General features: G+C 45.1%; 1 protein-coding gene across 1 annotated transcript in view; it reads left to right on the forward strand.

Annotated features, from left to right (window-relative positions):
• Positions 1-24,300, forward strand: part of PRKCH (protein kinase C eta) — a 118,909-nt gene that overhangs the window by 21,803 nt on the left and 72,806 nt on the right. The window contains exon 2 of the mRNA XM_051769874.1: positions 5,668-5,731. Coding sequence (XP_051625834.1) covers positions 5,668-5,731 — 64 coding nt within the window. The remainder of the gene's footprint in view (positions 1-5,667; positions 5,732-24,300) is intronic.

A 24,300-nucleotide genomic window follows, 5' to 3' on the forward strand; every position in this document is an offset into this window, starting at 1 on the left:
TTAGGAGCTTAAACAAGAAAGATTACAAGAAATAACTAGAGGCATGTGAAAAACCAGCTTTAGCCTAACCCAGACTCTCAGCTCTTTCAACTGAGCAGAGCCTTGGGAATTGCCTCTACAAATGACTGATTACATATGCAGTTCTGTTAATTAAAATTAAAAACTATGTAGGAAGTCAAAAGATAGAGCTACTTGTTTAATTAAGCTAATGAAGTCCCCAGGTAGCTTTTATATTTGCTTTATTCACTGCAAGTGTCTGGCCTGTTCTGGTTCTGAAGCCACGTCAGCATTGACATGGCTTAGAAAAAAGGCTGTACTTCTAGGATGCTTATGAATTGTGGCTGTGGGGAAGGAAGGAGGGAGCAGCAATGGGAGAAAGGCTGTTCTAAGCTCCAGGGTAAATGCAGTCGTCTTTTGTGTCTGATCCAAAGACAATAAAAAGATTCCCACTGATTCTGATGTGCTTCGGATCAGGCTTCCCAGACTGGATTATCTGTTGTGGGGGACGGGAGGAAAAAGGAAAAATTTTCTAAACTTGTGTTTGCAAGATTTGGTGCTCGTGCAAGATGCAATGCTGAGGAGGTCTTTTCATCCTGGAGGCCCACCTTGTCTGGGTTTTGGAGAGGGAGTGACTCGCAGGGAGGCAGCCGCCCTTTGCATCTGCCTCTTCCCATCCCATCCATTTGCCTCTCACAGAGCCACGATGGGCTGTCTCGGAGGCCAACCCACTATACCTGCTCTTCGGGTTCAGTGGATGCTTCAGCTGGGTGTTGATATGTTGCCTGAGAGATTACCCTCCTTCTGAATTTGTTTTCCAAACCTCTTCCATTGGTGAATCATGCATGACCAGTTTTTATTATATGTGTGAAGGCATGTGATTAAGGAGCCCTGTTTTGGTCTCCCTGCATCTGTTCCCTTGTCTGCTCCTGAATTAGCTTTTTTTTTGTAACACAGAGAAAGGGAGGTAAATACCATCTGCCCTGCTGTTGGGAACGATGTTAGTACAGCCCTTTTTGGAGAAGGTGTGTGAGGTGGTTGACTGGGGCCCCTCCTTGTGGGAAACTGATCTCTGGCAGCTCCCTTTGAAGTCACGTGGGGCGACACGATCTCGGCAAGTTCAGGCATGGGGCACCGTGTGAGTGGTTTGAGTTAGCAGTGAAGTCCTCCTCGGTTCTTGTTCAGCCTCGCTGCCAAGGGCTTGTGTCTCACAATGGAAATGTAATGAAGCCGTGGCTGAACTCATCATCCTTACCTGCTCGTTTCCAGCTCGCTTGCCAAAATCCTCCAGCACTTGTTTTCTCTTAGGAACGGCTGTGGAGTTCAACAGAAGTTAAAGCGTATGCTTAGCTCTGGGCCAAAATCTTGTGGTGTTCTCACAGGTACAGCTGAGCTCCAACAGTTGATCTTATCCACCCCTGCTGCTATGGACAAATGTGCTGTCATCATTTCCTTGAAGGTGACTAAAGGATTTACCACACTGATAAGCACACTTTCCTCTCCCAGTGAGCTAAAACCTGGCCAACTTACCTCTAAACCAGCCAGAAAGTCTATGTTTTTCCTCCTGATTGTTCCCTGGGGGACCAGGCTAAGGATGAAAGCACTGGAGAGAGGGGAGGGTGATGCTTGTTTACAGCTCTGTGTGCCAGTGGTGCGATGCTGCACGCCACCAGTTCAGTTTGATTTATTCAGAGATCACCTCACAGCATTCACAATATAAGGCATGCATAGAATTTCAGACTTCTCCTTTGTTTCTTCTAATACTTTCCCTTTGCAGTTTATCTCCTGCTTTGATACTAAACCTTCCAGGCAGAAATCTGTGATTCCCTAAAAGAAGTTATCCTGTGCCAAATAGATCTTGGCATTAAGAAACTTTTCTCTGTGCGTATTACTCTTTGATTATTTTGTCAAATACATATGGTTACATTCCTGTATCACTTATCTCCTGTATTATGGTGTAGGAGTTCCCCCTGAACATAATATATGGTGCCTTCAGGCTGTGGAGTTTCTCTGAGCTTCTCCAGCTTTCTTTGAGAAAGGAGATCAACATCACCTGCATTGTTGACCCAAACTGATTTCATGGTCTACTTTGGACTTTACTAATTCTGTCAAGAATAATACTATTACTCCTGTTTCTCTGTAAAAATGTAGGTTTGTGGGGATTTTTTTGCCTTTAAGCAGCCATGGTCTCAGTGCTGGGAGGAAAAGAAAGAAAGGAAGTGAGAAGGGAAACTTGGCATCTGCGTGGTACTTGCATTACACCCACACTGCTGTTGGGAGGTTGGATCCCGAGGATGTTGGCTGGTGCTGGGAGGTACCAGCATTGCCAGAGCTTTGCCAGCATGCAGTCAGGGCCTGGGCTGCCAGCCAGCCGTCCCCAGATAGGGTTATCCCTTCCATGGCTGGAGGGCCAGTCCTTTGGCAGCTGCTTCCTTTTGAAGTGCTCAGGTCTTATTAAGTAACATCACACTGAGAAACCCTCTCAGTCTGTGAAAGTGGGTGCTGGTAATGAAAGTGCTTTAGTGCCTGAAAAGGTTGAAGGAAGGCTTTTATTAGCAGTTCCTTCTTATAGGGAAGAAGTAGGGTACCACACTCCTAATCTGTGGGCGTCTGTTTTCAGGTGGTTATGGGCATATTTCTGCAAGCCCAGTTGTGACTGCAGTTGCTTGCTGGGTTGGTAAAGCTATCCCGAAGCATGTGCTGTTTCTGTAGCTGCACAGCAAGCGTGAAGGCCATGATGAAGGTGTGAAGCAAGGGCAGGAACACGAGGGGCTGAGCTGCAGGGGTGGCTGAGGTTAGCCCAGGGCCTGGGCCGAGCAAGCTGCTTGCTGTTCACAGCAGCTCAGCGTGGGAACGTTGGTGGGGCTGCACCAGCATCGCAGGTTGTGGTCCAACAAGTGTGAGGAGCTCACAGGTCAATTTGCTGCCAGCACGAGGCCCCTCCACGTTGTGTGGCCGTGGTACAGGGTGTGTGATGGTGAGAAGCATGTCCTGTCAGGTGGGTGTTGCTGCCTGGGAGCTGCTTGATCATCTGGTCTCGGGCTGGTTCATGGGAGGTCAGGTCTGTGGTCTGACATTTTCATTTCGGTTTTCTAGGTCAGAGATTATTTTCTGTTTCGGGCACATTCCAGATATCTGGGAGTTATCTCAGGTGTTGTGTTGGCCGCTACTTAGCTGGTCAAATTTCATCTTTAAAGGAGATCACAGCAGGTCCAAAAGCCAGACTTTTACCCATGGTCTGTTATTATTTCATTTCATTTCATCTTATCTTTTGTCGCTGTTGCTATCAATTTAAGACCAGAGGAACTCTTAAGACTGTCTGGTTTAACCTCTCATTTAGGATAAAAATTCCCTATTGGTCCTGCATCCAGTGGGGTGCTGGTGTGCCAAAGATTCAGCAGCTCCTGGCATGCCGGGGCTTCACTCCTCATTTTGGAGCCTTTCAGCTGTAATTTTTAATTAGATCCTGCTTACACGTGCTGTGGGAAGATCTTGAGTGTAGCTAGATCCTCTTTGCTGAGTGCTCTTGGACTGTGGTATAACATGAGCACAGCTGCTTAGTTGGTGTAGGGGATTTGACTGGTCTTTAATCTTAGAGTCTGGAGGGGAGGTAAATTGTTCTATAACTCTCATAAATCTCCTGCTATTACTTTCAGCATTATTTTGTTTCTGTTTTGTAAGACTGTGCTGCGGGCAGAGGACTATGCTGTGCTAGGGGCAGAGGAATCCCATTTGCAGTGATGGAGAACAAAGGTGTGCCACAGAGTTTGGGACCAGTTTTTGTCTCTGCCCTGTGTCGAAGGTGGATGATGCTTTTGTTGCATCTCCTGGTCTCAGCCCAGCTGCTTGAGTCTTGACAAGCCTTTGCTTTTAAGACTAAACAAGGAGGGCAAGATTTACTCTGCATCCCACCAGAGACCATGTCTGTCAGAAGAAGGGAGGAAGGATCCTCTTTGTGAGTGTAAAAGCAGGGGTCTGATGTATCATGTACAGATACTGGCAGGAAAATGCTAAGCACTGAAGAATGATTTTGGAAACCTAAGTAAGTAAAAGATTTTTCCATAAAATCTGAATTTTTGATATCCCATAAATCAGTTTGGGTGTTGGCATGTTATAGATATTAAGTATTTTTGAAAGAACTAATTATTTACAAAGCTGTGCATCTCTCCAGTGAACTCAAATTTAGACATAAACGATGCCTGATATTACTGGAGTTGAAATTTATTTGGGGAAATGTCTTCAGTATTAATGGAGACAGAGGGCTGTTCAAACACAGCTTCCTAAAGCCAATCTAATATGCAGCACAAACAAGCATGAAAATTAATATTGAGTCGAAGCTAAATATTGACTTTAAATTTTCCCTGAGAGAGTGATTTTCATGGGTTTTTTTAGTGGAAAATATAGTGCCCATAAAATCAACTTTTTGATAGGATTTTCTCAAGCAGTTCTAGCTTCCCTGTTTTGTGTTCCATGAGTTAACAGTGGAGAGGAATCAAAGGGTTGACAGGATACATTGTGTGTTACCCCTGAAAAAGGAGGGAGCCTGGGCACATCATTCCTTCTTGCAGGACTGGGAAATATTTTTCTACTCTGCAGTGTGCTCACCAAGGTGCATTAAATTCTGGGCACTTCTGTGGTGAAACTTGGTGCTGCCAATGTGAATTTGCTTCTTTTTCTGCCAGACTAAGGAAAGATGCTTGTACAAGAACAAGAGAGGGTTTGGATAATGATGTTCATTTATTTCCCCAGAGAGCTCTATTTTCAGAATTCCTGCTCAGCACAGGTTATCGATACCCACGAGGTGCGAAGCTCCTCTTTGCTGATTTTAAACCTGCAATTTGTGGAGGGTGTCGGGGAGTGCCTTGTCCTTGTTTTCTTTGGTTTTGGTTTTTAAGTGAGATTTCTGTGTGACAGCCTGACTCAAACTTCAGGAATCCTTAGCTGTGACTTTATCTGGTGAATAAAAAAAATACAAAAGCAAGACTTGTATTAAAAATATATCTCAAAATGAAAAATCTACTCACTAAAAAATAAGTACTTTCTTTCAAGGACAGGTTGACTGACACTGGGATTGAATCTCTGATCCCTAAAATTATGTTCTGTATCTCTCTCTTTATCTAATTTAGATTAAATAACAAGAAGTCCTTAGGTAACAGCACTAACAGTTTTCTGTTTCCTATGGTTTAAGGCCAAAAGGTGATTTATGTAAGAAATCAGCGTTTACCTCAGCACTGATGATATTTTGAGAGACTGAAACAATTTCACTGGGATAATATATAATAGGGAGGAAATAACCATATAATTCTCAAAACAGATATTCATTGATCTTTTCAGAGAATTGTGTGCATTCAGTGTTAGTCCTGCTTCATGTATCTGACAAATTGGCATACAGTTAACTATATTTTATTTTTTTTAAATCTCTGTTTCCTCTAATAAGGCTGAGATTGTGCAGCACTTCTAGGAAAAAGAAGTAATCAAATTTGTTGGTTTTTTATGGGGCTGGACAATCTGTGCCATGGATGCTTTTTTTTTTTTTTAATTAAGGGCATGCATGAGAATATATGCAGATTTAAATATTATCAAATGTTGGCAAGATCAGTCATCTAAAATCCTGAAAAGGATTTTTGCCTTAAAGAAACCAATCTTCTAACGTTGTCTTTACTTTTTCAGGTGGATTTGGAGCCAGAAGGCAAAGTGTTTGTTGTCATAACTCTTACAGGAAGCTTCACGGAAGGTAAGGGAATTATTTTGGCTTGTTTCCATTAAGAGCTGGACTCTGGTGTATATTCCTGCCATCAGTTACCAGGCAATACATAAGGGAATGGCATTCTTTACCAGGCATGTGCTGCGGTGTGCTGGAGATTTCTGGAGCAGTGGGAGAAATCTGGAAGGGGCTGTTGGTAACAACTCGTGCTGTTTGTGCCCTCTGCCCTGATCTTGGACCTGGGGAGCTGGTTCGTGCCTGATCTGGTTTATTTACCTGAAGTTGTCCTTCAAACAGATTGTTTTTGTCACTCCTACTTTTCACCTGGGTGCCTCTTGAAGGGCAAGCTAAGGAGAAACAGCATGTTTAAAATGGAACATGTTTAAAACATCTGGATGATTTTTATTCCATAATGGTTCCCATCTACTTCACGAGCATTTCTGTTTCCTGGGTTCGCTTTGCACAAGAAACTTAGAAGTTTTTAGTGTGACAGCTGCCCTGAGAAAGTAGCTGGGCAGCTTTTTTTTCTGTAGCTATATTTTATAGTGTGATATTTTTAATTTCCCTGTTGTTTATTGTGATACTAATTACTAGCGTGGATGTGAGCTCTGCTGAAGCAGCAACCCAGGAAACCTGGGATGGGGCACAGAAAAAGCTTATTTTCTTCAAACCATGGTTCTTGTTTTAGCTGCAGCCTCAAACTGCATTTGTTGGGGGGTGTTTTCTGTACAGAAGCCAGGAATTGAGGCAGGATCTGCTGTTACCTGCAGGATGGGGGAGATGGATTTTTAATGTTCTCTCTGGTTCTGCCCCAGAAACTGATTGCTTGGCATGAAGGCTGTGCTGGGGGCGGCTTCAGGAGTTCTGGGGGAGCTCTGCTCTCCTGCCTTGCATCTCCCATGGGTCCCACCTCGTGCTAGTGCCCAGGCCTGTCACTGCCCCTGCCTTTGTGCTTCAAATGCAGGTTTCAATAAGAGCTTGTGCTTTACTTGGGTGCTTTTGGGGAGTGTGTGCACCTGGGGCTGCTCTTACTCCTGGGGATGACTGACCGGGTGTAACTCCTCTGTAGAAGGTATGTTAAGAGGGAGATAGGAACAGAAAGCCTGGCTTCAATCCCTAAAGAAATATATAGTCTTGGAGTGATGGAAAAGATGAGGGATATGACATTCTGGCACTGCAGTCAGGCAGAGAGGACCAGAATTCCCTTTTCCAGTAAAGTTCACTTACCAGGTAAAGCTGGGCAGGTTACATAGCAACACTACAACTTTTAGCTATCTGCCGAGTAGGAACCCATGTTTTTCTCTGCCTAGGTGTCAGCTTTGTGGCCTGGGAACTGCTCTTGTGTTTATCCACATGTAAAATGTTAACAGAGCATTTACCTTTCCTACCCTTCCCTACAACTGCACTTTGACAGGGAAACATGAAGATTACTTTTTCAAGTAGCTTCAAGCTTTCAAGTACTTTTGCAAGAAGCTTTCTGTTTGTAACCAGAGAAGAGGATGAGTCCAAAACTGTGCTAGGGAGGCCTGGAGGACTTTTTTGAAGATCCAGAGGCCATGGCTCTTAGGGGGGAAAAGGACACTGGAAATTGGCTGTAATTGCCTATTGCAGAACTGATGATGGAAGGAGGGGAGAAACAGGGGGCTTTTAGTGACCTGCATCCCGGTTTGTATCCACATGCAAGAGTGTCATGCTTGGCCATTTTAAGCAGGTTTGAGCAGGGATGGTGGGCTTGAGCATTAATCCAGAGTGTGCTTCAAATCTGTGCTGGTGGCTGAGCTGAGATGAGAGATGGAGAACTCAGATGTTTGTACAGCTACTGCTTTCCGAGGGAAATGGGAAATGTTGGAAATTATTTACTTCTCTTTTCTGTGTTGTTATTGAGGATGTATAGACTTAGCAGAACAGGAAGATCAAAGATGGTCCTTTTTTTTGTTGTTGTTGTTGACTGGTAGTTCCCATGTATGGTCACATTTAGAGTTTCCAAGAATAGACATAATGCAGGGCAAGCCTGATTGCAGATACTGACTTTTCCCAGTCATTGGATAAAGGAGGCATCCACAAGGAAGGGCTTTCTTTCTAATGAGCAGTGAGGTCTTGTTTATAACATCATATTTTATTCTTTTTTTTCTCTCTCTTTTGCTGAAAATGTGGAGGCTCAGAACTGTATTTGAAATTTGAAGTTTTATGATAAGAAGACCAAGAATAGGTCACAACCTGAAAGTACAAAAAGTGGCTTCCCACTTGTTCCCCTGACCTGGAAGGCAGCCACTATCACATCCTCCCTGCTCGTTATGGCTAATGTGGCAGAGACCTCCTGAAGGCTTTCTGTGTCTGTGGGCATACAGAGAACCCAATGGTCACTGTGCATTAGATCCCACCAGTGTAACACGTGGATTTTCAAGCAATATGATATTTAGGACATTTAATCATTTTCCTGTGACTTTGATGGTTAAGAGTGTGTCTCTGGTGTGTTTTTCTGCTCTGGGAAGGATTAAGCAATGGTGACGCAGTGCTACAAAAAGCAGCCAGACTTTAACAGGACCATCGTGGCAGTGTCCACAGACAGACTCTTCAAGCCACCCACACGGGGTTTTTTTGCAGCTCTTGCCTCCTGGCTTTCAGGAGGCAGCAGGATAATGTAATGGAGTCAGTCTGAACTGTGAGAGCTCCACTGAGCAAAGGTGGAGCATCAGTGCCTGCTGCTGGTCCTCACACACCTCATTCATCTCAGGGAGGTTTTATGCCAAACTGGTTGTTTTGTTTATGGAAATAGCCAAATTCATAGGGGCTCAGATGACATTGTCTAAATTGAGCAAAGCAGAAGTCCAAAAAGTGGGTGAAGAGAGAGGGGATAAAGAAGAAAAAAAAAGCAACCCCCCCAAAAAAAACCCAAATAAAAAAAGACTTGGATCTTAGGTCCACCTGACACTGTATTATTTAGTTGTCTGAGCAAGCTTACCCAAAACAGACAGTCCAGGTGTTGGTTGCTTGGACTTTCTTTACGTTCAGGAATGGTGGGGTTTTTCTGTTTGATCAAAAGTTCTTCTGATCAAAATCTAAATTTGGTTCTGTTCGCCTACAGCAGGGATGGGGGAGAAGGGTGTCACTCCTGTGAGGGGTGCAGTGTGTCCCACAGAAGCACTCGTGTGCTGTCAGAATAAAGGCATTATAGAAAACATACAGCTGAAAAGGTTAATTCTTTATAGGTTCCCATATGGCTCTTCTGTCCATCAGTGTTATCACCCTGCTGTGTTGAGGCAGGGAAATCTTCCTGTTTCACATGTTAAAAATACATGTAGCTTTTCAGGAAGAGAAAGGAACAGAGCAATAGGAAGCGAGGGAGACCTAGTGAAATTACCCCTGCCTATCTTTATTTTCTCTGCTGGATGTATTTGTTGCTGTGCTAAGCTGTACCTGATTATATTAACTCCCCTCATTCAGCTGACATTTCCTGTGTAAAGCAACCAGTGCAAAATTAAAATGAAAATCTCCTTACCTTGGGAGGAGATTACCTCTCACAGAAATCACAGAATATTCTGGGTTGGAAGGGACCCACAAGGATCATCAAAGTCCAGCTCCTGAACTCTCCAAGCGTGCCCCATCTCTGCTGGCTGTGCTGGGTCTTGGTGGCACCTGTCTGGGGTGAAGGGAAGCACACTCTTGCCCAGCCATCTCTCTCACTAACCCAAGAGCTGTTTCAGTCTGTTTCACAGAGAAGGTGAGGACTAACCTTCTGCCTGCCAGTCTTCAGGCATTGCTTAGGGATTGATTTCCCTCCCCTCCTCAAATGAATTTATTTACTCTTTTCTGGGTTTTCTTTATTTCACCCTGCCTGATAATAGGATTTTTTTTCAAGTCACCAAAAATGATTTATTTTAAAATTTCCTTATTCTTTTTACTCTGGATATAAATATGATTTTTTCCCCCAAAGGTGTCTTTAGCATTTCTTACCTCCCTGTCGTGACATCTCGGTTCCCTACACTCTGTGTCTCTGTTTGTGTCTCCTTGCCCCTGCTCTCTTAAAAATAATTCACCAGGCCTCCTTTAAAAAATTCTGCTTTATTTCTCTCTAAAACATATAGTGCTGTATAAGGTGTAGAGTTCCCTAATGTTTTTCTTCTTCTCCTAACGTTGTTCATAACCATTTCCAGGCTGACAGCTTCCAAGTAGGGTGATCTTCCTCATCACTCCAGGGAGCACCTGGGAGCATCCTGGCAGGAAGACACACTGACTGGGGGCCTTTATGGTTCTCCAGCACCTCTGTGCTCTCCCAGGTGTCATCGAGGTTCCCTTGGCTCTGGCTGAAGGTTGTGTCTCTGGGAGGAGACTCCAGGGCTTGTGTTGCTTGTAGGAAGTGGCTGATGCTGCTGGAGTGCCCCAATGGGTGACATGAATTTAAATCCTCTCTCCACTGCTTGTCGATTTTTTTTGCCACTGAATACTGGTTTCTGCTGTGAAAAGGCAAATCATGCATTACATTCTTCTTGATGGGGAGGTGATTGACTTGAAATAAAAAGGCTTGCAGTGGCCGGGTGAACTGCTGCTCTTGGTGGTGCTTCTGGGCACCTGTGAGGGGTTGGTAGAGATACTCAAGAGCAGGTGATGGTGTGTGGGTGTTCAGCTGCAGCAAGGTCAGACTTGGACACTGAGAGGCCCCAGGTGTGTGCCTGCACGATGGTATGAACCCCTCTCCTTGCAACACTGGGAACACCAAGTCCCCTGGCAGCTTTGCCTGCAAGGCGTGTTGCTGTGCCCTCAGTTTGCTGCCTCTCTTGCTATTTGCTCTATTTAATTTTGAGCAGAGCTAATTAAATTAATACAAATTAAGTGTTTGACTGAATTGATGAATGAGGCAAGCCCTGTAGAAAATAAAGTGCTTCTATTTTAGTGCTTTGAACTCTTGCAATTTGCCTTTTTTTAGCTTTTTTTTTTTTACGTTGTCACTCAACGTGATAATTCTGCTTGAAATTCACTTTTAATTTCATCATCGTTAGATAAGTAATGGTTGTTTCTTTTCTTTCAGTGTCAGGAAAGACAAAGACAAATTTGAGTTCTGGGCAAGAAATAGAACAACGAGAATATTGAAAAGCCAAGCGACTTGGTAGAGCAGATATAGTATGCATTATTAAATAGTTAATGTTGGTAGGGTTTGCAGCAGCAAGGAATCATAGAATCATGGGCTTAGGTTGGAAGGGACCTTAAAGATCATCCAGTTCCAACCTCTCAGAGGGGGAAGCTTAAAACTGCTTACCTACAGGTAACTTAAGAGGCAGGTTCAGGAAGCCTGAACCTGCCTCTAGACCAGGAAATGCTTCTTTATTTTGCAACTGGCACATCATATGTTTGGGATAGTTTGTTCTCAAACACAAAGACTTGGTCTTTTGCTGTCATTTTTCTTGGAATACATTTTGCTAACACCGAGTGGGTTTTATTTTAAAAAATAACATTTCCTCAGATGGGTACCAGTAAAAATCTGCAGCCTTAAGGTCTGAAGTGGTGTACAGGTGTTGTACTAACAAGATCTTTGAACTATAATGTAGCTTCTCAGCCCCATAACACTTCTATTGCCAGATATGTTATCAGGTTCTTGCACAAGAGGGAGAAAAAAAGATTTTACCAGTTCTCTATTAACTGCAATAATGACTGTTTTCAGCCTGGTTTTTTTCTAGTCAAGGGAATAATTATTGGAAACCAGGAACCAGGAATGAAAAATGTCCTGTTCTCATCCCCTGGCTTGTTGGGCCATTGTTCTGTTTCGGTTTACTAGCTCAAGCAGAGTTTTAAGACATGTAGTAGACACCGCCTAGAGAACCTCCTGATCTACATAGGCAGTATCAGTACAGAATAGGATAGAGAAAGCTTTTGCTATCTTTGGTTCCCAGTCTAAGAACATGGAAGTCTTTAATGTCCAGCCCAAAGTCTTACATGGCAGAGAGCAGCAGGAGACATGTTGTTCTATACCCTTGCATTTTTTTTCCAATGCCTGCACTTTTTCAAGTGCTTTACACTTGTCCCATGTGTGCGTGCTGCAGGCAAGGGATTTCCAGATGCACTCCAAGTTGTTTCAACTCTTCGTTTCCACGTGGAAATAGGTCAGAACAATGTCAGTGTCTCCATGGGGGAGAAAACATACCCTAAATGTACCCTGGAGAAGATTGAGCCCTTGCATAGACCAGGAATGTAATCGAGAGACGCTGTGCATCTCTGTGTGGCAGGCAGGTGAACTTCAGTGGATCCCCAGCCTTGATGGAAGATCAGTCAGGTTAAAAAGTAAAAGGTATCCAGAGGCTGATCTTGAAGTCCTGAGCAGGCATTGCTCTCCTGGACGTCACACTCTGCAAACCTGCACCCCAACAGAGGTGTATCAGCTAAGTCAACGGGAGCAAGAGCAGCTCTTTGTCCTGAAGCCTCCATGAGCTTTTTTTTCTTTTTCAAAGAGAAACCTTCAAAATGTACATATTGCATTTCACATGTAAATACTGCAGAGAGAACCCAAGTGGTTTTGCACCCTGACACTCTGATATCTTACATATGCCTCTCCTCCATTAAAAAAAAACCAAATATGGCAAGTATGGTAAATTCTGAATTTTCACAGGAAAAATTATTCCAATAGGAAAGCAAACAAAACTGTTTATTCCTGATTGCTGGAAGATCCAGGCCCTAGGAAATGAAGTGGTTTGCTTGGTGTTTATGGAATGGCTCTAACACAGAGCCGGGAGGTGAACAGCACCCCAGCCTGCTGCATATCCACAAGACTACCTTTACTTCTTGGAAAACAGTCCCTTTGAGCACCACAGCTATTGCAGTATGTCTAATGCTGAGAGGGTTTTGTCAGTAATTCGTGACTTGCCGGGATCTGCCAACTGCTTGGATATCCAGGCACTGCAAAAATGCAGCAAGCAGCGATATCAGGGTTAACTTCACTTCCTCAGTGGGCTGTGTTTTGTCTGGGCTCTGAAACCTAGAGATAAATATGCAAGCTTGCAATCTGCCCTGGGATTTCAGTGTTCCTGGCTGTAATGAGGAACAGAGGTTTTTTGCTTTATTTAAGTGTGATTCCCGGAAGAGGTGACCGGAGTTCCCAGAGGAGCTTAAATCTATCTCCTTGGCCTTGGAGGGCAGGGCTGTGCTGGAGCCGGTGTTTGTGCTGTGGTGGAGCAGGATGGTGAATGTGGGGTGGAAGGAGACAAACATGAAGCTATGGGAGGTCAGTGCTGTGTGATCCTGTGGCCAGGGATGATGGCAGCAGCCCTGATTGCTGCACCCTGTGCTGGGGATGCTGTTTCATGGCCATCTCTCTCTGGACCCCTTGTGGTCAAGGGCATCTGGATGATGCTCTGGACTGGGACAAAGGGAGTTGTTCCATACACTAGCACACCTCATGGCTGTGCCTAAATTTCTCCAGACCACAGTTTGTGAGGTACCTGACTGATGAAACAGGTAAATGGCTGTCCAAAAACCCCAGTACTTTATCTAGGGTCACTCTGTAAATCTGTACCAGAAACTGGAAAAAAATACCAACAAAACCACACTGTTTTTTATATATGTGTGTGTGTGTATATATATATATATATTATATATATAACCTCACCTTCACCATCCATCAAATTAGGCTGTATGCCATTTAATATCCAAGTCTGTCAACTCTGGCTGCTAGAGAAGACTCCTAATTTAGGTGGCACCACCACAGTCAAGAATCTTCCTTGTGTCTGGGTGTCTGGCAGCACAGTCTGTCCAGTGTCCATAAGTCTCTGTCACCTGGAGGTAACAAAATGCTCTTGTGTCACAGTATTTAATTCCCTCAATTTACCTGGAAGCTATTCAGGCATTGTTAGTGCTTGTGGGGAGACCCAAACTTCCCTCTGGCTCTGCAGACACAAGGAGGACCAGCAGCATCAGTCTGCTGCGTGCTGGGGATGTTGTGTCAGTTGAGTCCTGCACCTCACTGGAGGTGGGCAAGATCTCTCAAACAGCCAAGCAGAACAGGGTCTTCAGCCTTAGGCGAGCTGGCACGGAGCTGTAGGAAGCAGAATTCATCTTCTAGTGGTGCTTTCGGAGGCAAATATTTGCACTTGCAATTTATACACCCCTGTTTTAGGTTGTTCCTGAGTATGCCCAGCATAAAATAATGAGTTTCCTGCTCTTCAGTGCCAGATGTTTTTGTTTCCTGGAGTGGTTCGGCAGCAATGATTCTGTTGTTTTCCAGAATGAGATGCTGAGTTAAAATAGAGCTTTGAGCAAAGAGATCCTGATGTTGTTTTGCCAGGGTGACCTCAAGCTTGGCAGAGGCGAGAGTGGGAGGGATGGAAGCTTCTGCCATCCCCGTCTACCTTTGGGAAAAATCTGCTCATTCCTGTTCTGGGAAAAACTGCATGACATCAGCATGGCTTTGAGTGCTGTGGACACCCCCTGCACTCAGCAGGTTCCCACCTCACTGACTGCTCCTGCTGGCCATGCCAACACTGCTGGTTTATGGGAATGAGGCAGTTTCATAACTGAGGGTAAATCTGTCTGTCTGAAAAGGATGCTCTTGGGTGTCCCTTGGGCTGCTTTGAGTGGGGCCAGTTCTGCACCAGTTGGCTGGACTGGGAAACTGAGCAAAGCTGGAGCAGGGCTGTGGGTTAGTTTGGGGCCAGATCTATCTTTTGATTGAGCTCAGCACTGGCCCAGGGTGCTGTGATGGGGCAGAGGAGGGAGGAAGGCAAGAGGTGTGGCTGAGAGGGTGTCGTGCTCTCCATGCCCTGTCTGTTGGGACACAGAGCAAGGACAGTGAATGGTGGAAACACTGAGAAAAGTTGATTGGAGAAGAAACAGAGGCAAAAGATGTGGGAAGAAGGCCAGAGAAAAGGAATATTAGGAGAGAGAGAAGGATGTAGGAGACTGGTCTGGGGAGTGGTGATGGGTGGGTATGGACAGGAATTGTCAGGAAGAAGCAGCTTAAAGAAACTCAAAAAGTTTAAGAAGGTGAGAGGAGGAAAATACAGACGGATTGTAGAGGAGCTGTGGGGGACAAGGAAAGGCTGCCGCAGCAGCATAGCTGTGACCATCAAAGCCTGTTTCTTGCTAGAATCTGAAACAGTTTCTAATCCCAGAATCTCAGCTCTTTTCTGCCGTCTAGCTGTCAGACTTGTTGAGCAAGTGTGTCTGTCTGTCGCTGTACTGGCACAGCAGCACACAGTCCTTTCCTAGGAAGTGTGTGTTCCCTTCTGTTGCTCTCCTCTCTCCCTGAAGCTGTGTGAGACCACAGCCGTGCTGGTGAGCTGGGACTGTGGAGGGGAAAGGCTGCTCCAGTTCCAGGAGATGAATTTGCTTCCAATGATAGTTTTCTTTGTTTGTAAAATGTAGGTAATTGCCTTAAAACCAGAAACCTTTTCATTTGAAGAATTTTTACTAGAAAATGAAACTCTCAGAAGTCAGAGAATTCTGAATTTTTGTGTCTAAAATCTATCCTTCCTGTATGTTCACAATACAGTCTTGCAGATCATACTTGCAGGTCAGCAAGGACAAAGGCAGAAAGATGTTTGTTCTCCAGCCTTCTCAGATCAGAGTACTGAGGTGGTGGGTGAGGAATCTGGGGTCTCAGTCTGGTCCTACACACGTTTTTACCTGCATTTTCTCTGTTCTGCATTTCACTTGTGAATGAGAGGTAGAGTGGGAAGAACAAGTCGTTTGGGGAAAGACTCCATTGTTGCATCTCAGAGGGCTGGTGATAACTTGCACATGAAGGCCACTGCACTTCTTGGCCATAGAGGTACCCTCTGTCCTATGTCGTGGGACAGATCTGGCTGGAAAATGTGTGGAAGGGTGTGCTGGAAGGAAGGCAGGGTGCTGTATGAGGTGAGAAAAGCTTAAATCTGTGTAAGGGCTGTCATGGCCATCAAACTGCAGGCTGGCTGTCGTCTCCTGTCATTTGAACTTAAATTCCTTCCCTGTGTATTCCTTTCCCACTGAGGTACTGAGAAGAAAGATGAGAAGAGGTGAAGGCTTTAGGTATCTCTCACAAGCTGTTGGAGAAAGTGACTGTCTTCCTGCTCACCCACCTCTGCTTGTTTGTTAATTGAGAGGAGTGAGATGGGAGAGCTGGTGGGGAGGCAGGGTATGTACTTATTGCTGCTGCTCTTACACCCGGTGGAAAGGGCCACCCATTTGTGAGAATGAAAGTGGCTGGTGGCACTGGTGGCCATTATGGAGCTGTTGAAATTGGTAGGTCCTTCCCTTTCTCAACATATTCAGAGCAGCAGAGCTGGTGAAGGGTCTGGAGCACAAGTCTGATGAGGATTGGTTGAGGGAGCTGGGGGTGTTTAGTCTGCAGTAAAAGAGTCTCAGGGGTAGCTTATCACTCTCTACAACTGCCTGAAAGGAGGGTGTAGCAAAGTGAGGGTCTGTCTATTCTCCCAGGCAACCAGTGACAGGATAAGAGGAAATGGCCTCAAGCTGTGCCAGGGGAGCTTCAGGTTGCATATCAGGAAGAATTTCTTCAGTGAAAGGGTGATTAACATTGGAACAGGCTGCCCAGAGAGGTGGGGAGTTGCTATCCCTGGAAGTGTTCAAGAAATGACTGGACATGTCTCTTAGTGCCATTTGTTTGAATTCAGGATATCTGCTTTTGAAATCTCAGAAACACATCTCAGACATGGAGAAGTACGTATTGCAGGGTGAAAACCCTGTTGGGGAGGAGATGGGGAAGGGGGATAGATCAGGTCTGGCTGTGGTAGCTGCTGGGAAGCTGTTGAGGACAGCTGTGTTTCCTGAACATGCAGCTCCCCTGGCCTTGAGCCCTTGGGAAATCCGTCTGGGAAGTCATAATAATCCGCTGGCACTAGGAGGGGTGCAGTGTGTGTGCCAGAGCAGTCGAGGTCTGTGCCATCTGCAGAAGTGTTCTAGGAGGGACTGCGCAGTGAAGCCAAGTGCGATCGCCAGCCTGAGCACTCGAGCACTGAGTATTTCCTTGCTGCATTGCCAAGGTGGGGACTGTGTTGATGAGAAGAGGTGCTGCCTTTTGGCAGGTCTCTTCCTGGTAGCAATAAGCTTGGGATACAAGAGGCTGAATTTATTTCTTTTGACAGATGCTTTGCTGCGGCAGTGTCTTACTCAGCCCATGGTGTGTGGGAATCTGCGTGGGAGAGCGACATGGTAAACAACCTGCTTTTTAAGGCTGTTGCAATTAGAGAACTCGTTAGCAAGCTGCCACATGGAAATCTCAAAAGTGCCCGGGATCAGCTGTGTAATCAGAGCTGAGTATGCAGCTGGACCACTTGGGCTGGGTCTGTGCAGCTGTGGGGTGACCAGTCCACCAGGAGAATCCTGGTGTTGCAGGGTGGTGATTCAGGTGTTGGTCATCCTCCCTGGTGAGCCCAAGGCCAAGTGCACCTCCAGGGCCTGGGGAAAAGCTGAGACATTGCACGGCAGCAGTCGGAGGCCCTGACAGGGGAAAAAATGGGAGTGTTTAACTTATTCTAGTTAATTAGCTCTCCCAGTTAATTTATTCCTGACTAGATTCCAGTTGTGCTTTGGGTTACAGTTTGCCTTCTCATGGAGAGGTGCAGTGCCCCTGGAGAGGAAGGTATGAGGTTTCATCCTGGGGGTGGCAGTGTTGAGGAACGTGGTTGCTCTTTGTGGAAATGCTGCAAAACTTTGGGTGCCTCTGGGCACAAGCTGCTCGATACTCCCATTTCAACTTACCTTCTGTTCATCCTGGTTTCTTTGTGTATTTTGTCTCGTGTTGCATAAAGAGTATTTTCCTGCTCCTCCTTTCTTTGAGACAGATGTTAAGCCTGTGTCTCTAGAAAATTGCAGTGCCTGAACAAAAAGGTGGGAATTTTAAGGGGATTTAGTTGAGTGTAAGACCTTGAGTGGAGACTCTTGTTTTACTACCAAAGTGGCCAGCTTTGGAATTAAAGCCCAAAAGAAGGATGTCCCCAGAGCATCCACTTAAAAATAGCTTTCAAGTGCACCTGGTTAAAAATAGGTTTAACCTGGATCTCGTGCTTCCCTGTGTGGGCAGGGCCTCCTAATAGCATGTTGTGATACCTACTAGGGAACCACCTACGAGCATGTGAGTTGCTGATGGTTGCAACAGGCCAGAGCCCCGAGGCATTGGGAGCAGGGAAGGGTTCAGGATCTCCCTGCTCTTTGCCCATGCTGACAATTCTGCTTTTCTCAAGGATTTTGCACAAGTGATGGGAGCTTTGACTTATAAATGCTGTCACACTCTGTTGCTGCTACTTCTGTCAGCATAGTTTGAAATCTTCTAAATCTTATGGCACGGAGGGTTTCTGGTGCATGAATTAATCATGGAAAAGATCAAAGTTGCTTTGTTAGTTTTCCTGTTTTTAATGAATAATGTATTTAAATGGTTTCCTTCCCTGGTAAATCACATCTCAACATTTTTATCTTGAGTGTAATAGGTAGGAAGGACTAACAGGAGGTTTTACAATGGAAATTCTCTTGCCTAAGCACAAGGAAATAATAATGATTATGATTGTGAGGAGAGGAGAGGAGGGAGAGGAATGGGTTTGTTAAGGCTCTAATGAGCAATGCAGTAAGAAGTATAAGGTACTAGTATTATTTGCACATCTTAAGGTAAGGAGGAGAATTGTACCTATCTTATGATAAAATTGAGACTGCCTTTGGCTGAGGATGGGAGATGATTATTGCTGCCTGTTTCTCACTGTTTGTGCTTGTCAACTTAAAATTTGAATCATAGGGCTTTTCTGTGGGGTTTTGGGATTTTTTTTGGTGTTTGGTTGTTTTTGGTGTTGGGGTTTTGTGTTGTTTTTTTTTTTTTGTTCTTACCTAGGTCAATGTGACAGGAGTGGGTTATGGAGTAGTTGAAATATGAGTAGTTCTGAGATAGTAGGGAGGGGGCTCCATTGTGAGAGGGGAACAGTAGGGTGGGGGTGACTTTTAGACTCTATTTTTGCTGGAAAAACATGTTCAACTACATTGAGAGGGAAGCAGCTGTCTGTTATCTCACTGGATATGACTGGACTAATTTACCTTGCATGGGTATCATGTGTCTCCTGCTTGGTATGGGACAGATATGAGATGGCTTTCCAGTCACAGTGCCAGTGCAGGGTTCTGATGGGCTCAGTTCAGTGCTCAGGTTTCTCCTGTCTCCCTCAAATCCCTCTTCTACTTTTTAAATAAAATCCTTCTCTTCTGGAGTATCCTCTCTGTGCAAGCTGAGACAGTTCTCTGCCATTGTCACCCCAGCCTGGTCTCTCTGGCAAACGGAAGTGTCCCAAGGTTGCCATCTCCAAACGAATGCAGAAACTTGCAGAGATGGAATGGTAAAATGGAGCTCAGGTAAAACCTTCCTTGCTCTTGACAAGCACAGGGTGACAAATGGGGCTGTCCCCTTCCTTCTGTCAGTGTGGTGTGCCTGTACAGAGAAGGAAGAAGGAAGTGCAGGGAAGTGGCTGTTGCCTTCATGCACACCCTCCTTGTCATCCAGCAGCATTTATGCAGCCTGTAGCCTGGAAAGCACAAATGGGGCTGGCATGCAGTGGTCTCTGAGAACCTGGGGCATGGGGTTGCTCATATCTGCTGAAATCATCTGTTATCCTCTCTATCCCATTTGCTCAATTCCTGGTTACTCAGTACAGAAATGAATGGAAAGGCTTTTCCATTCATATTTTTCAGCCTTGTGCAACACCCTGCAGTGCCTTGTTCAGAGCTGTCAACATCCACAAGCAGGCGTCTGAAAACAATTTTTCCCAGAAAAAGACCTGTAAAACCAGATGTGGAAAATAGTATTTTCTTTTGAGCTTCTCTGTGCACATCTGAAAACCTGTGTGGCAATTGTGATTAAAACTCTGTACAGGATAACCTGTATGGGATTCATAACTGATTGGTAGACTTGAAGTGGCAGCAGAATACTTGTTTTCAGTTTCTCAAGCTGCCTTCTTCATGCTCTCTCATGTTCTCTCAGAACTCATGCAAACAGATAAAAAGCTCTTTCAGGCCCAGCACTGGGCTCTACCCTCTGCTTTGCAGCCCTCTCCCCTCCTGCATACATGGATGGCTCCCAGCAGCCACATACTGGTCACTCCAGCTCTGCAGTGCTGGAACTTCTCTGCCCAAGTGCAAAAGACTGAAGAAAACCGAAAAAGTGCTGAACCCCAGTCCCATGGTGGTGAGGAGAAGGTTGGGTTAGCAGTGATGGATGGAGCAGAGCTGTACCTGGTAAGCCTGGGAAACACAGAGACATGTCCTGTCAGCTTTTCTGTCTCACCTACTGGTGCCACCAGAGCTTTGGCATCATTGTGTAATTCTAGACATAAGCCTATAATGGGATTTTGCAGCAATAGCTGAGCACTGTCATGCTCATCAGTATTGTGTGAACTTCATTGGTCCTGTTCTCGCTGCTGCTGCCACACTGAAACATCATCCTTCAGCCTCAGTCCTCAAAATGCTGCTAACTACTTAGAGCTGAATTCATGTCCTAGATCTGGCAAGAAAACAAGGAAGATGAATCTGCCTTACTTCAGCACTTGGATGAGAAACAGAAACCTTGCCTCCAGTACACAGATCTGTGTGATCCAGTGCAGGGATGATTACATGTTTGCTTTTCCAAGACTGATGATAAGGCTGTTTCATACTCATGAGTGGGGAAAGCTCTATTTTTTTTTGGTTTCAGAACATCGTTGTTCCTTCTTACTCTTTCAGACAGTATTTACAGGTGTTTAAAAGATTTCAGACAGTATTTAAAAGATGAACTGCCCATTATTGTGGCTTTTCTGTGAAGTCCTTGGAGACAACATAGTGCTGCCTGCACTAGCTGTCGCTTTCTCTGGTCTTCATATAAAACTTTATTCAGTTTCAGAGGGCAAAGTGGCATCTGGATCAAACATAAATCCCAGTCTGTGTTTGATGTGCCACACGTTTGATTTGCAAGGAGCCTCTCCTGGGGTTGGAACCGATATGGTTTTGTGCACAGGCTGGCAAAAGCAGCAGAAGGAAAAGAACTCTGACAGATGTGAAGTAGGAGAGAGAAACCCTCTGTGGTTAACTCTTTGTGGATGTGGCTGTTTCCCACTGGCTGATCCAAGTTACTTTTCAGGGAAATTGAAGAAAAACCTTGGTAATGGGATAGGCAAGGCTTTACTCTGCAGCACTAATACTACGGGGAGCAGAATAGTCAGCAATGGAAATACCACTTTGGGTTGTAGCCTTTATATCCTGTTCCCTTTTCAGAGTCAGGCTGTCAGCTTCTTTAATGCTGTGTTGTGTGTATAATGTTTTAATTAGCAAGGCTTCCCGTGGTTTTGACCATCCACAGGATCATGGTGATAAAACTCCTGATTAAAAGACACCAAACCTTAGTAAGGGATTTTTGTCATAACATACGTGTTTTCCAGCCTGGAAAATAAACATCTGGGTTTAGCCTCAGTTTACATTCAGTAGATGTGAGGAAGCCCACTGTTAGGTAAATATTGAGAGAACACCTACATACTGATGGCTGGAGGGGGCAGGGGTGTGAATTTGTTTACTTGATCTGGTTTGTATATTCATTTCCTAAAACATCTACTACATCTCACTGTTAGGGCTTGGGCTAGATGAGCATTTAGTGTGATCTGAGGTTGTTGTTCAGTGCTTGTGAGAAGTGAGGGATCTCTCAATCCACTAACTTGCTTTTTTACAATCCAGTAAGGTCAATGTTTGGGCTCTGCTCTGTGCTTGTATATCACTCAGTGCAAGGGGAGCACAGGAAAACATGTATACTGTTCCTGGCACTAATAAAAGAAAAGCTTAATTAAATTTTAATCTACTAGCATTATTGCTTTAAGGCTTTTTACATTACTTTTTTAAAATATCTTTGTTCCTTTCAAAGAAAAATCCCACTGATTCATACAGGAGTGTAACACTAGACATTGTCATGTGTCGGGAGGTACCTGGATGACCTTTGCCATGCCGGCGTTACAGCAGCAGTCGATAGCACGGCAGCAAGATTGATTTCCAATAGATGGGACCTGAGAGGCTTTAACTACTTGAGGCAAATAGTTACACACACACACACACACACTTCACTTCATCCTGCAGCTCTTCCTCTTGTTTTTCTGCTGTAGTTACTGCCACCGCTGTAAGGATTTTCCTGAAATAACCCTCCGGAATAGAAAATGGGAGGGAGAGAAATGGGGGGGATCTCTGACTGGGAAGGGTGGGATCAGGTAAGCTCAGGGGACAGGTGGGGTGGTATTAGAGGCTTCAGAGTGGGTGAGGATGTGCTAGTGCTTGCACATGTCCTCAGACGACTCAGTGGGTTATTTATTCTCCTCTCTCTCTGCGTGTATAATTTCCACTGCCATACACACGTGTTCAGCATGAGTGGAGAGGAGGAAAGAGGAAGAGGCTTTTCAGTATTGAACTTTGTAGCTACTTTTGCACATAACCAGTCACAGTATATCCCTCATAGTTACAGATGTCCAGATTTAACCACGGATGTGGAAACTCCCTTCACTGAGCAATTACTTGTCTACTTTTATAGCAGTATTTGGACATTCATTTGAACCATTCATGGCGGTTGTTGCTTTACCAGAGATTAGAGGCTTTTAAAAGTCTAGGTCTCTTAAAGTGGTCTAGGATGGCTTTGTTTTGTAAAATGCTCTCTGTGTACAGAAGGAAAATATATATCCTATAGGAAATTGGCCAGAATGCAAAATATGAGCGGGAAAAATGTCTCTGATGGCTTTGTATTCTCTGACACCAAAGGTGAGAGGCACAAGGGGCTGCTGCATTGGCCAGCCTGTCATAGAATCAGAGTGGTTTGGGTTGGAAGGGACCTTTAAGATCATCTCGTTCCAATCCCCCTTCCCTGGGCAGGGACACCTTCCACTAGCCCAGGTTGCTCCAAGCCCATCAACCTGACCTTGAACACTTCCAGGGATGAGACTTCCACAGTTTCTCTGGGCAACCTGTGCCAGTTGCCTCAGCACCCTCACAATAAAGAATTTCTTCCTAATATGCCATCTAAACCTACTCTTTTTCAGTTTGAAGCCATTCCCCCCTTATCCTATGACTCTATGCCCTTGTAAACAGCCCCTCTTCCTATTTCTTGTAGGCTCCTTTCAGGTATTGAAAGGCTGCAGTAAGGTCACCCCAGAGCCTCTTCTCCAGGCTGAACGATACGAATTCTCTCAGCCTTTCCACCAGCAGACTTCAGTGCTGTGTTGATGGATGGTTTCTGCAACCTCTCCCTCAGCAGTGCTGGGACCTGTTTAACAGATGTGATGGGTGTGAGCTGAGGAACTGCCTTCCTGGTGACTGGAGAGGGTGGTGGTTGGGAGGAAGGAGGTTTTGGTAGCGATATGTTCCACCGTTTCAAAATCACTTGCACCTTGTTGAAGGGCTGAACCTTCCTGCTCCACAGTGTGGTGTGTGGGATGCATGAGTGCCCAAGCCCTCAGAGAGAGGGATTTATTCTGTGGGATGGGGTTGTATATGTAGATCCACTGGATCACATGGTGGGTGGTCTCCTGAAGGTACACCTGGGCCTGAGGTATGACTGAGGTTGTGCTGGGCTCTCCCTCCCCTTTCCACTTAAGCCAGCACCAGGAAATGGGAAAAGTAGTGCCCAAAAGAGTTGGTTGCATATGAAAAGTAATCCTTGCTGAAGTCGCTCTCCTGCTTAGTAACACTTAGATTTGTTATAATGTAATGTGAAGTGAACATAATCACAGGTGAGGATCACCTGGAAGATGTGCAGCATCTGGACAAAGTTAGCAGGGTAACACAGCCGAGTAGCATGAGGAAATGTGAAATTCGAGTAATGTTTGAAGTATGAGTTATGCTTTTAGTAAAGAAAAAAAACCCACCTTGTAGCATGTGTTTTAATGAAAAATGGGTCAGTAAGAGAGAACTTGTTGTCCTATGTGAGATGCTGGTGGCTGGAGAACAGGAGGTGGGGGCCAAGTGCAGCTCAGAGGAGAAGGGTCTAGGCTGGCCATAGGTGTGATCCACCAGTACAGGCAGCATGGAGACTTCTGCTGCCCATGAAAAGGCAGCTGTCAGTTTTCTGTTTCCATGAACTGTTCCAAAGTTGCAGTGTGTCTGAAGCCAGGCAAACCACAGGGATGCACAGCAGTGGCTTTGCAGGCCATGTCCAAGTGTCCCCTGTTCTTGGTGCAGAGGATTGATTTTTCTCTTGGCTGTGTGTGGGCTCTGCTGCATGAGAGAGCACCAGGGAGGTGATCACCCCATGCTGATCCTTGATGGGAACCGTAACAAACACAGAAACTGCATGAGCTAAATTGGCAACACATTCTCTTAAACTCTGCTAAATGTGAGTGCAGGAACTTAAAGAGCATCAGCTGTTGGGCTTCTAATGGAGCAGCTGGTATGAAGCAAGCTGGTAACTGGATTCCTTCTTTAGGTGCTTTACTTACATGCTCACCACACACTCACAGACTCTGTGCTTCCCTTTCCATGCCTCAGAAGTTCTCCTGTACATGCTGAAGACCAGTACAGGATACTTTTCCAGTTGAGGTGTTTGGCCCTTATCTAGGAAAACAAGAAAAAAGCTACTTGCTTAAACCTAGATCAAAGAGATGTTCTCTTGAATTTGAAGTTGGGCAAATTCTGTAATACTGTAAGGA

This window comes from Manacus candei, unplaced genomic scaffold (assembly GCF_025592945.1).
Source record: "Manacus candei isolate 608988 ecotype Guabito, Panama unplaced genomic scaffold, ASM2559294v1 h1tg000113l, whole genome shotgun sequence".
Lineage (NCBI taxonomy): Eukaryota > Metazoa > Chordata > Aves > Passeriformes > Pipridae > Manacus > Manacus candei.